Source organism: Phyllostomus discolor, chromosome 12 (genome assembly GCF_004126475.2).
Source record: "Phyllostomus discolor isolate MPI-MPIP mPhyDis1 chromosome 12, mPhyDis1.pri.v3, whole genome shotgun sequence".
Taxonomy (NCBI): Eukaryota; Metazoa; Chordata; class Mammalia; order Chiroptera; family Phyllostomidae; genus Phyllostomus; species Phyllostomus discolor.
The window spans coordinates 72757988-72770012 of NC_040914.2; the positions used below are offsets into that span (position 1 = coordinate 72757988).

General features: G+C 50.3%; 1 protein-coding gene across 1 annotated transcript in view; it reads left to right on the forward strand.

Moving 5' to 3' along the window:
* The window catches only part of CDH13 (cadherin 13), a 1016810-nt gene that overhangs the window by 922039 nt on the left and 82746 nt on the right, over positions 1–12025 (forward strand). Inside the window, exon 10 of the mRNA XM_028501894.2 lies at positions 6064–6317. Within this exon, the coding sequence (XP_028357695.1) occupies positions 6064–6317 (254 nt within the window). The remainder of the gene's footprint in view (positions 1–6063; positions 6318–12025) is intronic.

Here is a 12025-nt window from a genome sequence, read left to right on the forward strand (position 1 = left end):
ATGTTCTGTGCCTCAGCTTCCTCATCTGTAAAATGAGGGCAATAATACCACCCACCTCTTGGACCTGTTGCGAGGAATTCATGAGCTAATATGTAAAATCATTTAGAACAATGGTGGGCATTTGAGCCTGTGGGCTGAGGCTGCTGTAACCAATGACCACAAACTTGGTGACTTAAAAAAACATTTGTTAATGTTTTAATGACTTAAAAAATTTTCTTCTTATACTTTTGGGGGCCCAAGCTCCAGAATCAACCCCACAGGGCTCAGGTTGCAGGACCGGTCGCTTCTGGAGGCTGGGCAGGAGGATCGGCTTCCTCATCTTTTCCAGCTCCTGCAGCCACCTGCACTGGCTGGCTCGTAGCCCCTTCCTGCGTGTTCAGAGCCTGCCGCACAGCGTCTTTATATCTCTCTCTGACTCCGACCCTCTGCTTCCAGCATCGCATCCAGTTCTTCCTTTGACCTTCCTGCCTCCCTCTTTTAAGGGCCTTTGTGATGCCATCGGGCCCGCCTGGGTGATCCGGGGTCATCTCCCCACCGCAAGGTCCTTAGCTTGGTCACATGAGCAAAGACCCTTTTGCCATGGAAGGTCACATAGTCACAGATCTGTGGGATTAGAATGGTAAGCGCATTCGGAGGTCATTACTCAGGCTAGCACTGGGGCCCTGTAAACAGCTACACCCACGAAGTTCCACAACACCCTGGGAGCAGAAGCCATTGAGAAGAGAGATCCTACGGAGCTTCCGGCTTGCTCCAGAGCATGAGGGCCCTGCGTTCCTCCCAAGCCTGCCCTTTCAGTACCTCATCCAAAGTGAACCCCAGATGTTTGCCTGGAAAGAGCAGCCTCTGGGTCTTCCCAATTCTTCCCAAACAATACAGGCAAAGGCTGGATTGTTCAGAGATCCCGACACTGCCCTCCTGCACCCACCGGTGCAGTTCCAAAGCTGTGAACGACCTAAAATAGTGCGGCCACCAACCACCCTGCACAGCTAGTCCTGAGTCTGTGAGAGCTGTCAGGCAGTTTCTGGGCCCGCACCAGAAGACAAAGTGTGGGTAAATGCACACCCCTCCTGCCTCCTGGAGGAGCACAGCTCTCCCAGCACGGGTTTGAGTCTGCACAGCGCTCTGCGCTGAATGTCAGCCTGTAAAAGAATCACCTAGAATACTAGTTAAGATGCAGGCCGCACCACACCACACCTGCTGAATCGGAGCGTGAAGGAGAGGTGCCCAGGTGAGGCTGGTGTTCGCAGGGCACAGCTTCATGGATGAGCTCTGCCACCAGACGAGAAGTTTCCACCTGCGGACTCCTGGAGAGGAGGTGCTCACGGAGCCTGGCGCTTTGCTGGGCTTCGGTTTTCTAGTGAGTGGACCTCCTGTGCTTCACAATTAGCATGGCAACTCCCTTCCCTTCATCCGCCTGCCACATGAATCCCAACAAAAGCCCTGAGCTCTCCCTGCTTCTCAGCACACCGGAGTAGGAGCCCCAGCAGCCTTGTAGAGGCAGGCCTGGCCACACTCCCCATGCTCTCCACTTTGCCAGCAACCTAGTGTATCCATTAGGAATACTTTCAACTTCAGGTAACAGACTACCAGGCTTAAATAACAAAGATAATCTAATGATCTCCATAAGTAAACGAAGGTAGGGCAGTTTAGGATTTGCTGGCAGCTCAAGGTGTCAGAGAGACAGAAAGGGGCAATGAAGATGCTTCTGGCTTTTTCCTCATGAAATAAAATAGCTGCCAAAGCCCCAGGCATCACATCTTCCCAGTGCTGTAGTGCAAGACAGGAAGCAAAGGGGCAATCAGGCAAGTCAGACAGACAGACAAAGGGAGAGGGAAAGAGTGCTGGCTCTTATGTGCCCCTATCCTCTCACTAGAGAAGAAAATATCTTTTTCATGGGTCACCCAGGTAGTTTTCCATGACATGTCATTAGCCAGGTGACACATGTCTGCCCTCAGCTGCAAGGAAAGCCTTCGAGTAAGAGGTGGGCAAGGGAGAAGCGGGGCAGGCATGGCCATGGGGCAGCCGGCGCATGTAGTCCCGCCCTAAGCAGCCAGCAGCCAGCACACTGAAGAACGAGAGGGAGTCTCGGGTCGTGTGGTTTGCCGGGGAGTCCTGCCTCCCTACGTGATCAAACCCTGCTAGGACTGGGAAATGAGCACCTGTTTCCTCTTTAAAACCCCCTGATCGGAAACTCCCTTAGCTGTCTTGTAACCCTATTTCAAAATGTCAGAGTTACTGTTTCAGCAGAATAGAACCCACCCTGCATCTTGCATCTGTTTTCTCTTGCATCCTCAGAAGAGCAGCAAGCATCGAGAGAGCAGGCATCTCTGACCCCCAGTCCTGTCAGACTTACAAATCTCTCTTGGATTCCTTCCAAGTCCTCCCCCTTCCAGACAGCACACCCCAGCTCCCTCCCCCTTCCCGGGTGGCCCCGCTATTCCAGGCTTTAAGTCCTCCAGGACGGACAGCGGTCCACACCCTCTTTTGGCACTTGATGAAATATTAGTTGAATTGAACTTCTACCTTTATTTTCAATCTCCTGCCATCCCTCACACAGAGGCCCTGCACCAGACAAGTGGTACCAACAGGGTCAGAGACCTGAGACTACAGAGGGTTTCTTAATCTCACAGGACCCAGGGCAGGTCAGAAGGGGCTGGAGCAGAGACCCGATGTTTCACCAGCCCCAGTGGATGGCCCGGGGCATCGTTCACCCAGAACTGGTACCCACTCTGGGGTGCAAATGGAAGCGAACACTAGAGCAGTTCCACTCTCCAGAAAAGCCAGTCCCTCGCTGTGTGGCTCCCTCCCCCTCTCTGCTTCCCTCTGTCGGTGCCGTTGTTCACATCGCGGTTACTCTGCAGCCAGCGTCCTGGTCAGGGAATGCGGGCCTGGGAACGAACATGAAAAGCCAGGCAGGAGGGCAGGGGCTCCCCAGCTATTTTGATTCCACAGTCTTCTTCCTCACATTCTTAGCAGCTTGTTATTGTATCAGACTCTAGAGCAGTCTCTGCCTGAAACGTTCAACATGTGTCGTCTCCTCTCATCTTTACAACAATCCTTTGTCATGGGGCTTTATTTATGGGGAGGCTGAGAGTCTGGGAGGCGCAGGAATTGCCTATGGTTTTATAAGTTCTGTAGTTATTAATGTCAGGGCCAGGACTTGGCCTTGACCCTCCTTGTATTCAGGAGTGAAGATAGTGCTTTTGTTACAGAACAAACAAGGTGGGGGGGTGGCGCCTGGGACAATATACTATTACTGAAAGAAGCCCCCAGGTCTGTTATGTCCACCGCCAGAGGAAAGACGTCTCTCAATGCCAGAGGTTCGTGAAAAGGAAAGTAAATGTTTATTTAATGCTATACAAACTTTAAGTATTAACCTAATGTCTTTATCAAAAATCCTAAAGTCCCTTTAAAACACCCACAAACAGACACAGTCCTTCCTTCCTTCCCCCTTTGCCCAGTCCAGAGTACCGTATCTCAGGAAAGGAAATAGAAGTCCATGGCTCAGGCAGTCCTCTGGTTATTCCCAGTTAGTACTCCATCTCTACTGGGAGACCTCCCTGGGTTCCAGGCACCCTCAGCTGAGTCTCCGGGATCTCTGCTAAAACCAGGTGGTGGTTCCCCCTTCTAAAGCTGCAGGGGTCCCCACTCTGGCAAAGGCACGTGGTCCTCTCTCCCAGGGCCACGGGAATCACCACTCAGCCAAAACTGCATGCTTCTCCTCCTATGCAATGGCTGCAAGGGGGGAGGGGGTCGCCACTCTGCCAAAGCCGAGTGGCAGTTCTCTGCTAAAGCCGCATGGTTATTCTGTCTTGCAGGGCTGCGGGAAGTTTCCACTCTGCTAAAGCCACATGGTTCTCTCTCTCAATGGCTGCCGTGTCTGAGTTTTAAATCCCTGCACCAGTCTTCCTCTGCAGCCCCATTTCCAACTCCTCCCACACTAGGCCTCACTTGCCAGAACTCATATCCTTCCAGCTTTACTGGACTGCCATCATGAGTCTGGGCAGGTGTGGCCCCATGTCCTGGAGCCAATCATCTCCAAGCTTCCACACAAGTGCTGTAACTCGGGGGACCTGCCCCCCAGTTATGTCTTGGTTGGGTAGTTACTTCCATTCCCCTGGCTCAGAGCATGGCCACAGCTATTTAACATATCTAAGCGACCAGCTAAAGGCTATAGGTATGTTAAATGACCACACCAGAGGTTAGCTGCAAAGCTGTTGCTATGCAAAACAGCTCTCAAAGGCCCTGTTCCATTTTGTCCCTTTCCCCAACCCAAACCCTGGGGATGGGGCAGTGAGGACACCCTAAAATCTCCTGTACACCTTGAGTTCTGGACCCCATTTCAAATGCCCATTTGGGGTCCCCCCTTTTGGCTGCACCCTGTAACACTTTCACCTAAGTCCATTGCTTCCGCATGAACAGCAGCCCAAGGCTGGGCAGAGCACTGGGTCCCAGGCAGAATCAAGTGTGGAAACCCCACCCAGTGTGACAGGCAGTTGACTGTCTCATCAGGGCCGCCCATTCATTGGCCCTGCGAGCAGGACAACCCAGCATTGCGTTGGGCTGTCCCAGACATGGCTGTGTCTGGTACCACTGCCCCTGCCCAGTGTGTGTCCAGAGAGCACCCCGAGTTATGGCGATGGTTAAAAATGCCCCCATATATTATTTAAATGCCCTCAGGTGGGAAAGAGCCCAGCAGCTTTGAGCCACATGTCTCAGCCTTCGAAATTCTTTTCACTACAGGACCACCGCACCGGGAAATTGGCACCTGAGCCAGGAGGTCCTGTACTGTAGTGCCGCAGAGCCCCCAGTGCTTAGAGCTCAGGGCCAGTGAGTGGGAAACATTAGAAATGGGGCCTTGGTTTGCCTTTGCCATTGGATCTCCCGCAGCGACAAAGACAGGGACCCCATGAAGCTGACAAAGCTGAGGCTTCCCAGTCCCTCATCCACCTGAGCCCCCTTGGGTGCTGGAGTTGTGGAGGTACATGTTACGGGTGGGTGTGGGCAGGCTCCACCCACCCCCATACCATGGATAAGAATAAGTCTACCAAGACTTGACCTGCTTGGGGAGGAAAGGTGGTCAATCTCTCAAAGGAGAAGGGCCAAGAGCCTTTTCCTCAGTGGCCTTTTATTGGGTTCATTTGCACAGGAATACAGGTAAACCTCATTAATCATTGCCAGGAAGTAAGGATCAAACATTAGATAATATACAAAGAACTCTGAGGGCCTATTTTGAGTCAGAGTCAATAGCTAAAGAGCCATAAAATTTTGAGGAACAAACTCACTTCTTGCTTGGACCCTTATCATTTAATTGAGAACATTCTAAACAAAGCAGGTTTCACAGGATTTTACATATTCTTTCTCAGACCTGATCGCCCAAGGAACCCGCCCTTTCCAGCACAGGGCTGCACCCACCACTGGCATTGTTTCAGGCTTAAATCAGGCAGGGGAAGTAAAGCAGCCAAGAGATTAGGAGACTTCTCCAAGACAGAATGAGGACTCAGGCTTTGTCAAAGCCAAGGGGCAAGGGTCCATCACCCCCTTTTGCTGTAGCCCCCAAGTCCTTCCCTGGGGCCTCCCTGTGATCATGCCTATCTTAGATCATTCCGCCCTTGGAGAATCTTACCCGTCATTGGCTAACTGATCAGGCACTGGGGGCCAGGCAGGGTGAAGAAAAAGGAGCGGAAGCAGCACTCCTGCCAAGGAGATAAGCTTTGTCTCCTTAGTGGCTTATGGTCCGAAGGTCACTCACTCAGCCTTAGCCTTGGGGGGGGTCACAGCTTCTGAAACCAGGCAGGGCTGTTCCCAACAGGTGGGAAGCCTTTTAATGTCAGGTTGCCACTGATTGGCTGAAAGAAATCTTAGAAGGGAGGCCCCAGATCTTTGTATCTATATGTTTCCTGTACTTTTTCTTAAAGAGCACCCCCAAACTGCATAAAACTTAGCCCACGAAAACTGGATCCATCCCTAAACATCCTCCTGTGCTTGTGGAATGCCAGGGGAACTTGATGTGAAAGCTCTCATGGCGCACACATGTGCTGAGCCCCTCTCTCTGCGTTCCAGCCTCTGGACTATGAGATCTCCGCCTTCCACACCCTGCTGATCAAAGTGGAAAACGAGGACCCGCTGGTACCTGACGTCTCCTATGGCCCCAGCTCCACGGCGACCGTCCATATCACCGTCCTGGATGTCAACGAGGGTCCGGTTTTCTACCCCAACCCCATGATGGTAACCCGGCAGGAGAACATCTCTGTGGGCAGCATGCTGCTGACGGTGAATGCCACAGACCCCGACTCCCTGCAGCACCAGACCATCAGGTGGGTGAGCGGCGCCGCAGCTGGAGACGGGAGGCAGGCGCGAATCACTTTTCTTTTCCGGTTATGAAGGCTGGTTGTCAGGAGCAAACTACCATTAAACTAAACTTGTTAATGACCTGGGTGGGAGATACATGTCATAAAAGTTGGCAGCGAAAGGCACCAGGGGACAGGACTTGCTAAGTGGGGACACTGCCCCCGCACCTGATTCCCAGCAGCAGATCAGCCTAGGAGGAGAGCGGCTTCAGGGCTGTGTCCCCAAATGGCCAGAGATAGCTGTCAGCACTGAGCACCGTCCCCAAAGGGAGAGACAAAGGAGCCACCATGGATGGCCCCATGAATCTCAGACACTTGACCTACTTAATTGTTACCACAACTTTGTGAGAGGCATTGGCTAACTGCATGTGCAGATAAAGGTCTTAAGAATTCAGAGAGGTTCAGTAGCTTGCTCAAGACTGCCCAGCTTAGTAGCAGAGGAATCTGGATGCAAACAAGGCGAATCTGCAAAGTCTGTGCTCTGCTAAGTTCTGTGGACTCTGAACTGTCAGGGGGAAGGGGAAGATGTTGCCTAATATTTAGGAATGGACTGTCAGGGTTGGGTTTTCGGCTGATGAACGGCAGGCCAAAAAAAAAAATCTTCACCCTGGCCAGGTGGCTCAGTTTGTTGGAGCATCGTCCTGTACACCAAAAGATTGTGAGTTTGATTCCTACTCAGGGCACATGCCTAGGTTTCATGTTCAGTCCCCAGTCGGGAAGTGTATGGGAGGGGACCACCCTCTCTCTCTATCTCTGTCTTCCTGTCTCTCTAAAATCAATAAACATAGCCACAGTGAAGGGTTTAAAAATAAAGTCTTCAGTAATTTCTGTCTTCCTTTCCTTCCTTTCTATCTAAGCTCTGTCCAGTGCTCAGAGAGAAGGTATTTCATAATGAGACATAATTAAATGATCATTATCCGCAGTGCATCTAATGCGAGTGAAGAGAAGGTGCCCTCGCCGGCCCATTGTTTCACAGTAAACAATCAGCATGCAGGTCCAAATGTGCACTTATCTCTGCAAAAGAAAGTTATTAATCTTTCTCTTCCAAAATCTAATCTTCTCACCTGAGGTACAGATAACCCAGTATTAGACACACTTTTAATAAACGTGTGTCTTATTTTCCTGATTTGAAACACCTGAAAATGCGCCACAGTCTCCACATCAGCCCCTCAACCATGCAGCAAGCTGGCAGGCAAGCAGTGGAAATTATTTTCCAATCCCAAAAGGGGATGTTTAAACATTTTTATTGAATTTATTGGGGTGACATTGGTTAATGATATTCTATAGGTTTCAAGTGTACAACTCTATAATCCATCATCTGCATATCATATTATGTGTTCCCCATCCAAGGCTGCCTCTTTCTGTCACCATTTATCCAATTAAACACATTTTTAATTTTTTAGGGAATTTCTATACTGTCTTACACAGTGGCTGCACCAGTCAGCATTCCCACCAACAGTGCACCAGGGTTCCCTTTTCTCCACATCCTCGCCAGCACTCCTTGTTTGTTGATTTATTGATGATGGCCATTCTGACAGGTGTGAGGTGGTATCTCACTGTGGTTGTAATTTGCATCTCTCTGATGATTAGTGCCACTGAGCATCTTTTCATGTGTCTGTTGGCCATCTGCATGACCTCTTGGAGAAGTGTCTGTTCAGGTCCTTTGCCCACTTTTTAATCGGATCATAGGGGGATTTTTTTTAGTTGTTTAAGGTCTTTATAAATTTTGGCTATTGACCCCTTATCAGATGTACTATATCATTGGTGAATATGTTCTGCCATTCAGTGGACTGTCTTTTCATTTTGTCGGTGGTTTCCTCTGCTGTACAAAACTTTGTACAGTGATGTAGTCCCATTTGTTTATTTTTTCCTTTTGTGTCCCTTGCCTGAGGAGATACATCAGAAAAAATACTGCTATAAGAAATGTTCGAGATTTTACCACCTATGTTTTCTTCTAGGATTTTTATGGTTTCAGGTTGTACATGGAAGTCTTTAATCCATTTTGAGTTATTCTTGTGCGTGGTGTAAGAAGGTGGTCTAATTTCATTCTTTTTGCACATATGTGTCTAATTTTCCCAGCACTATTTATTGAACAGACTGTCGTTACACCAGCGGGGGGTTTATTTTTATAAAACTTTCCAAAGTACTAGATGAACTAGATACAGGTGTGAAATAACACCAAACCCTATAATAATGTGATTCTGGAATAGCTGATCTTTGTTTCTCCATTTCTTTTTTCCTTCCTTCCCTTCTTGATATCTGGCAAAGGAACCATGCAACTTAAACATCAAAAAGAAAACTTTCTGTAAGTAGTTAGATGAGGAAACCTGTAGCTTAACAAATTGTATGGTAGTTGGACAAGTTTCAGGTGTCTTTGTTGGCGCTTAGCTGTCATTTTGAACTCAACAGTAGGAGCTGAGAGAGAGAGAGAGAAAATGAACTGAAATGGGGTTGGTATTGCCTAACCCGGGACTCAGCCATGGCTGCGTAACTTGGGATGTTGCCAGGCATGAAAGAGTTACCATGATGGGAAGGGGCAGGCGCAAGTGTCCGGGAGGAGAGGTCCCACTGTGGTGGGACAGATGGGTGGACAGGTGGGTCTGTCGGAGTTATCTAAGACCAGCTTTGGCTGACCTGGGCAAAGGGAGAATATGTCAGAAGATTCCACAGACAGTTTCTAGAACTGAAGAATGTGTTTCGAACCAGGCCCAAGATTGCACAGGGCGGCACTGAGTCTCTAGGTAATGGGACTTACAGGATGACATGCCAGGATCTCACAGGAAAGTGAACCACCTCTGGTTGTTTCTCAGGGTCTCTCAGCCCAGGTTCACACGTCTGGGAGTGAGCCTGCTTTGCCTGAGCGGGAGTCCTGAGCCTCCTGACTCAGAGCACCTTGAGGGTCGACAGAGATGGTGTTCGCAGCTGTGGCCACCCCCCACCCCGGGGCAGCCGATTGAGAGGGGGAAGGAAATCCTGTCTGGCGGTGGGGGGTGGTGCTTGGAGTATAGTAACAGGACGCAGAACACAGGCTCAGCAAACTGAGTCAGGGGGCGCGGTTTCAGCCTGGAGAGCAAGGGGGTGACCCGCGAGAGCCAATACGTGAGACCCGGAGAGCAAAGACCGAGCTACTGGAGGTGGGGCACAAGGGTTCCCCATTCTGTTGCAGGTAGAATGTCAGTAGCCTGTGGGAAAAGCAGGGATGTAGAAAGCTCTGAAGAGCTCCGTGTTTCTATGGTTGGTCGTCACAGGTATCAGACGCAAGTTGCCAGAACCCGCCTCAGAACGCTTATGCCAAGAACGCCTGTGTTGGCCCAGGTAACTGAAAAGTCCGTGGGGACTAGGGCATCCAGGGTGAGAATCCAGGCTCTCAGAACACATGCTCCCTCCGCCTCTCGGATCTGCTGTTCCCTGGGCCAGCTTCATTCTCAGCCGTGTCTGTATGGACACAGTTCCTGGGTCCTACCAGCAGAGAGAGACCCTCCATGGCCAGTAGTACTAGCCCCGGGACCTGCTCCGGATCTCACTGAGCCAACTCTAACACATGCCCATCTCAACCAGCCGGAGTGGGAGGGTGGGATGTGCCCGTGGGCCATCCTGGCCCATGAGCCCACCATGGACCCCAGCCTCTCCCTGTGGCAGCCTGGTGCAGTGGTTTCCCAAAGGAATGCAGGGGACTCTTCCTAGAAGACAAATGCATACTCACCAGGAAACAGATACGTGGTCACCAGGGACGGATACGTGGTCACCAGGAACTGGGGAGAGCCACTGGGACCAAGTTCAGTTCTGTGCGTCCTCTCAGAATATATAGCCGAGTGTTTGCAGCCAGTAGGCCTAAGTGCTCTAGCATTCACCAACTGCTGTGACTGAGCAGTGTTTGGACAAATCATTTTCCAGCCTTGAAGCAAAGTAATTGTGTGTGTGTGTGTGAGACAGAGAGAGAGAAAGAAAGAGAGAGAGAGAGAGAGAGAGAGAGAGAGAGAGAGAGAGAATTTCTCTCTCTGGCCTCACTCCCCAGACACATTCCCTCCTGCTGGGATCCAGAGTTGCCAGAAGTGACCCTTTCTCAGCTTGGTGCTGAGTGGCCCTCCCCTCCCATCCCTCTTCCCTCCCCGCTCCTCCTCCCCTCCCTCCACTCTGGTCTCCTGGTGCTGGTTCTGAGCTCATCAGAAGCAGGGATAACATCACTGACAGGTTGCACTATTGTCACAGGGACTCTTCTGGAAGAAAAGGCTCATTAATTACTTGCCGCCTTTGATCCTGTGCACTGAGAAGCGCTGTCCCTGGGGCGCTGTGTGTGCAGGGGCTGAGCCGGGCTGCAGGGAGGGCCAGGCTGGAACTCGTTCTCTAATAATCTGCACTTGGCTCCCCAGGATTCTTGGAAAGACACGATGGCCTTGTGCGTGGTGTTGTTATTGTTGCTGAATTAGTGATTCTTCAGGGAGCAGACGTTGAAAGAGGGAAGAACTTGACACTGAGAACTCTTATTGTTATCACAAAGAGAACTTTGTGATAACCTATCAAGGTTTAGCGGACAAAGGCACACATAAAAGATGCTGTCCCGGCCGTCCTGCCCTGATGGGCTTGATTCAGAGCAGTAGCACTGCCCGGGCTCTGCAGTGGTGCAGGTTATCGTGGGCATCCCTGTCTGCCGGTGACTCTGTATGTGTCCACATGCCTTCACTGTGTCTCTTTCTGTTTGTGCCTGTTTTCTGGGTATATCCTTTGCTCTCTCCATTTCCTTTGTCTCCCGCTCTGTATTTCCGTGTCCCCCTGCCCTTTCTCCCTCCCCTTCTCTGTCTCTGTTCGCATCTTCTCCCTCTAGGTCCATCTCGCTCTCTGTCTCTTGGCCATCTGTTCTTCTCTGTCTCCGGTTCTCTCTTCCTGTCTCCCTTTCTCTCCTTCCCTCTGCCCAGTCTTTTCCTCCCCTTTCTGCTGCTTCCGCCTTCTCTTCCTCCTCCTGCTCCTCCTCCTCCTCCACTTCTCTCTCCTCACTCCCCCTCGTCCTTCGTCTTCTTCTTTCTGTCTCTGTCTCTCTCCCCTACCTCCCCCATCTCTATTTATTTTTCTAGCTCTAGCTCATTCCAAGACATTTTGTGACTCAGCTCCAATAACCCCATTTCATTTCAAATCACTAAGCAGGCACTCAAAGCTTTTTAGCACAGTTAGAAATTCTCCACCTGACCAAGATCCTGCCAGCCTGATTCTGGTCTAAAACGGGAAACCTCTTCCCCATCTCCAGCCCCCACAAAACTTAGGGACTTACTTCTAACAAATTCCTCGTTCCAGCCCACATCTTGTCTTCTATGATGAAAAGCACGTCTCAGGCACTGCTGGCCCTTTTATGCACCCTTTTATCTCACCAGGGAACGTTAAAATCAGCGAAAGGCGCCTTGATCTCTAAGAAGCCTGTAACTCTAAAGACAGGAGGTGTCCAGACATCAGAGTGAATATTCTCACTAAAAAGTCTGGGTTATTAAAACGTGTTACAAAGCCAGTCGCACTGTGCTCTCAGCCAAATCAAAACGGACAGCAGTGGTGTAGTGGCAGATGAAATTCTTCCTTTTAATAACTTGCATCTCCTTATCCATATTATAGAGTTAATACAGTTCACAGAGGAAACTTTTGGAAAGGCAGTTAAGAATGAAACAGACAATAAAAAATCTGTAATCATTCCA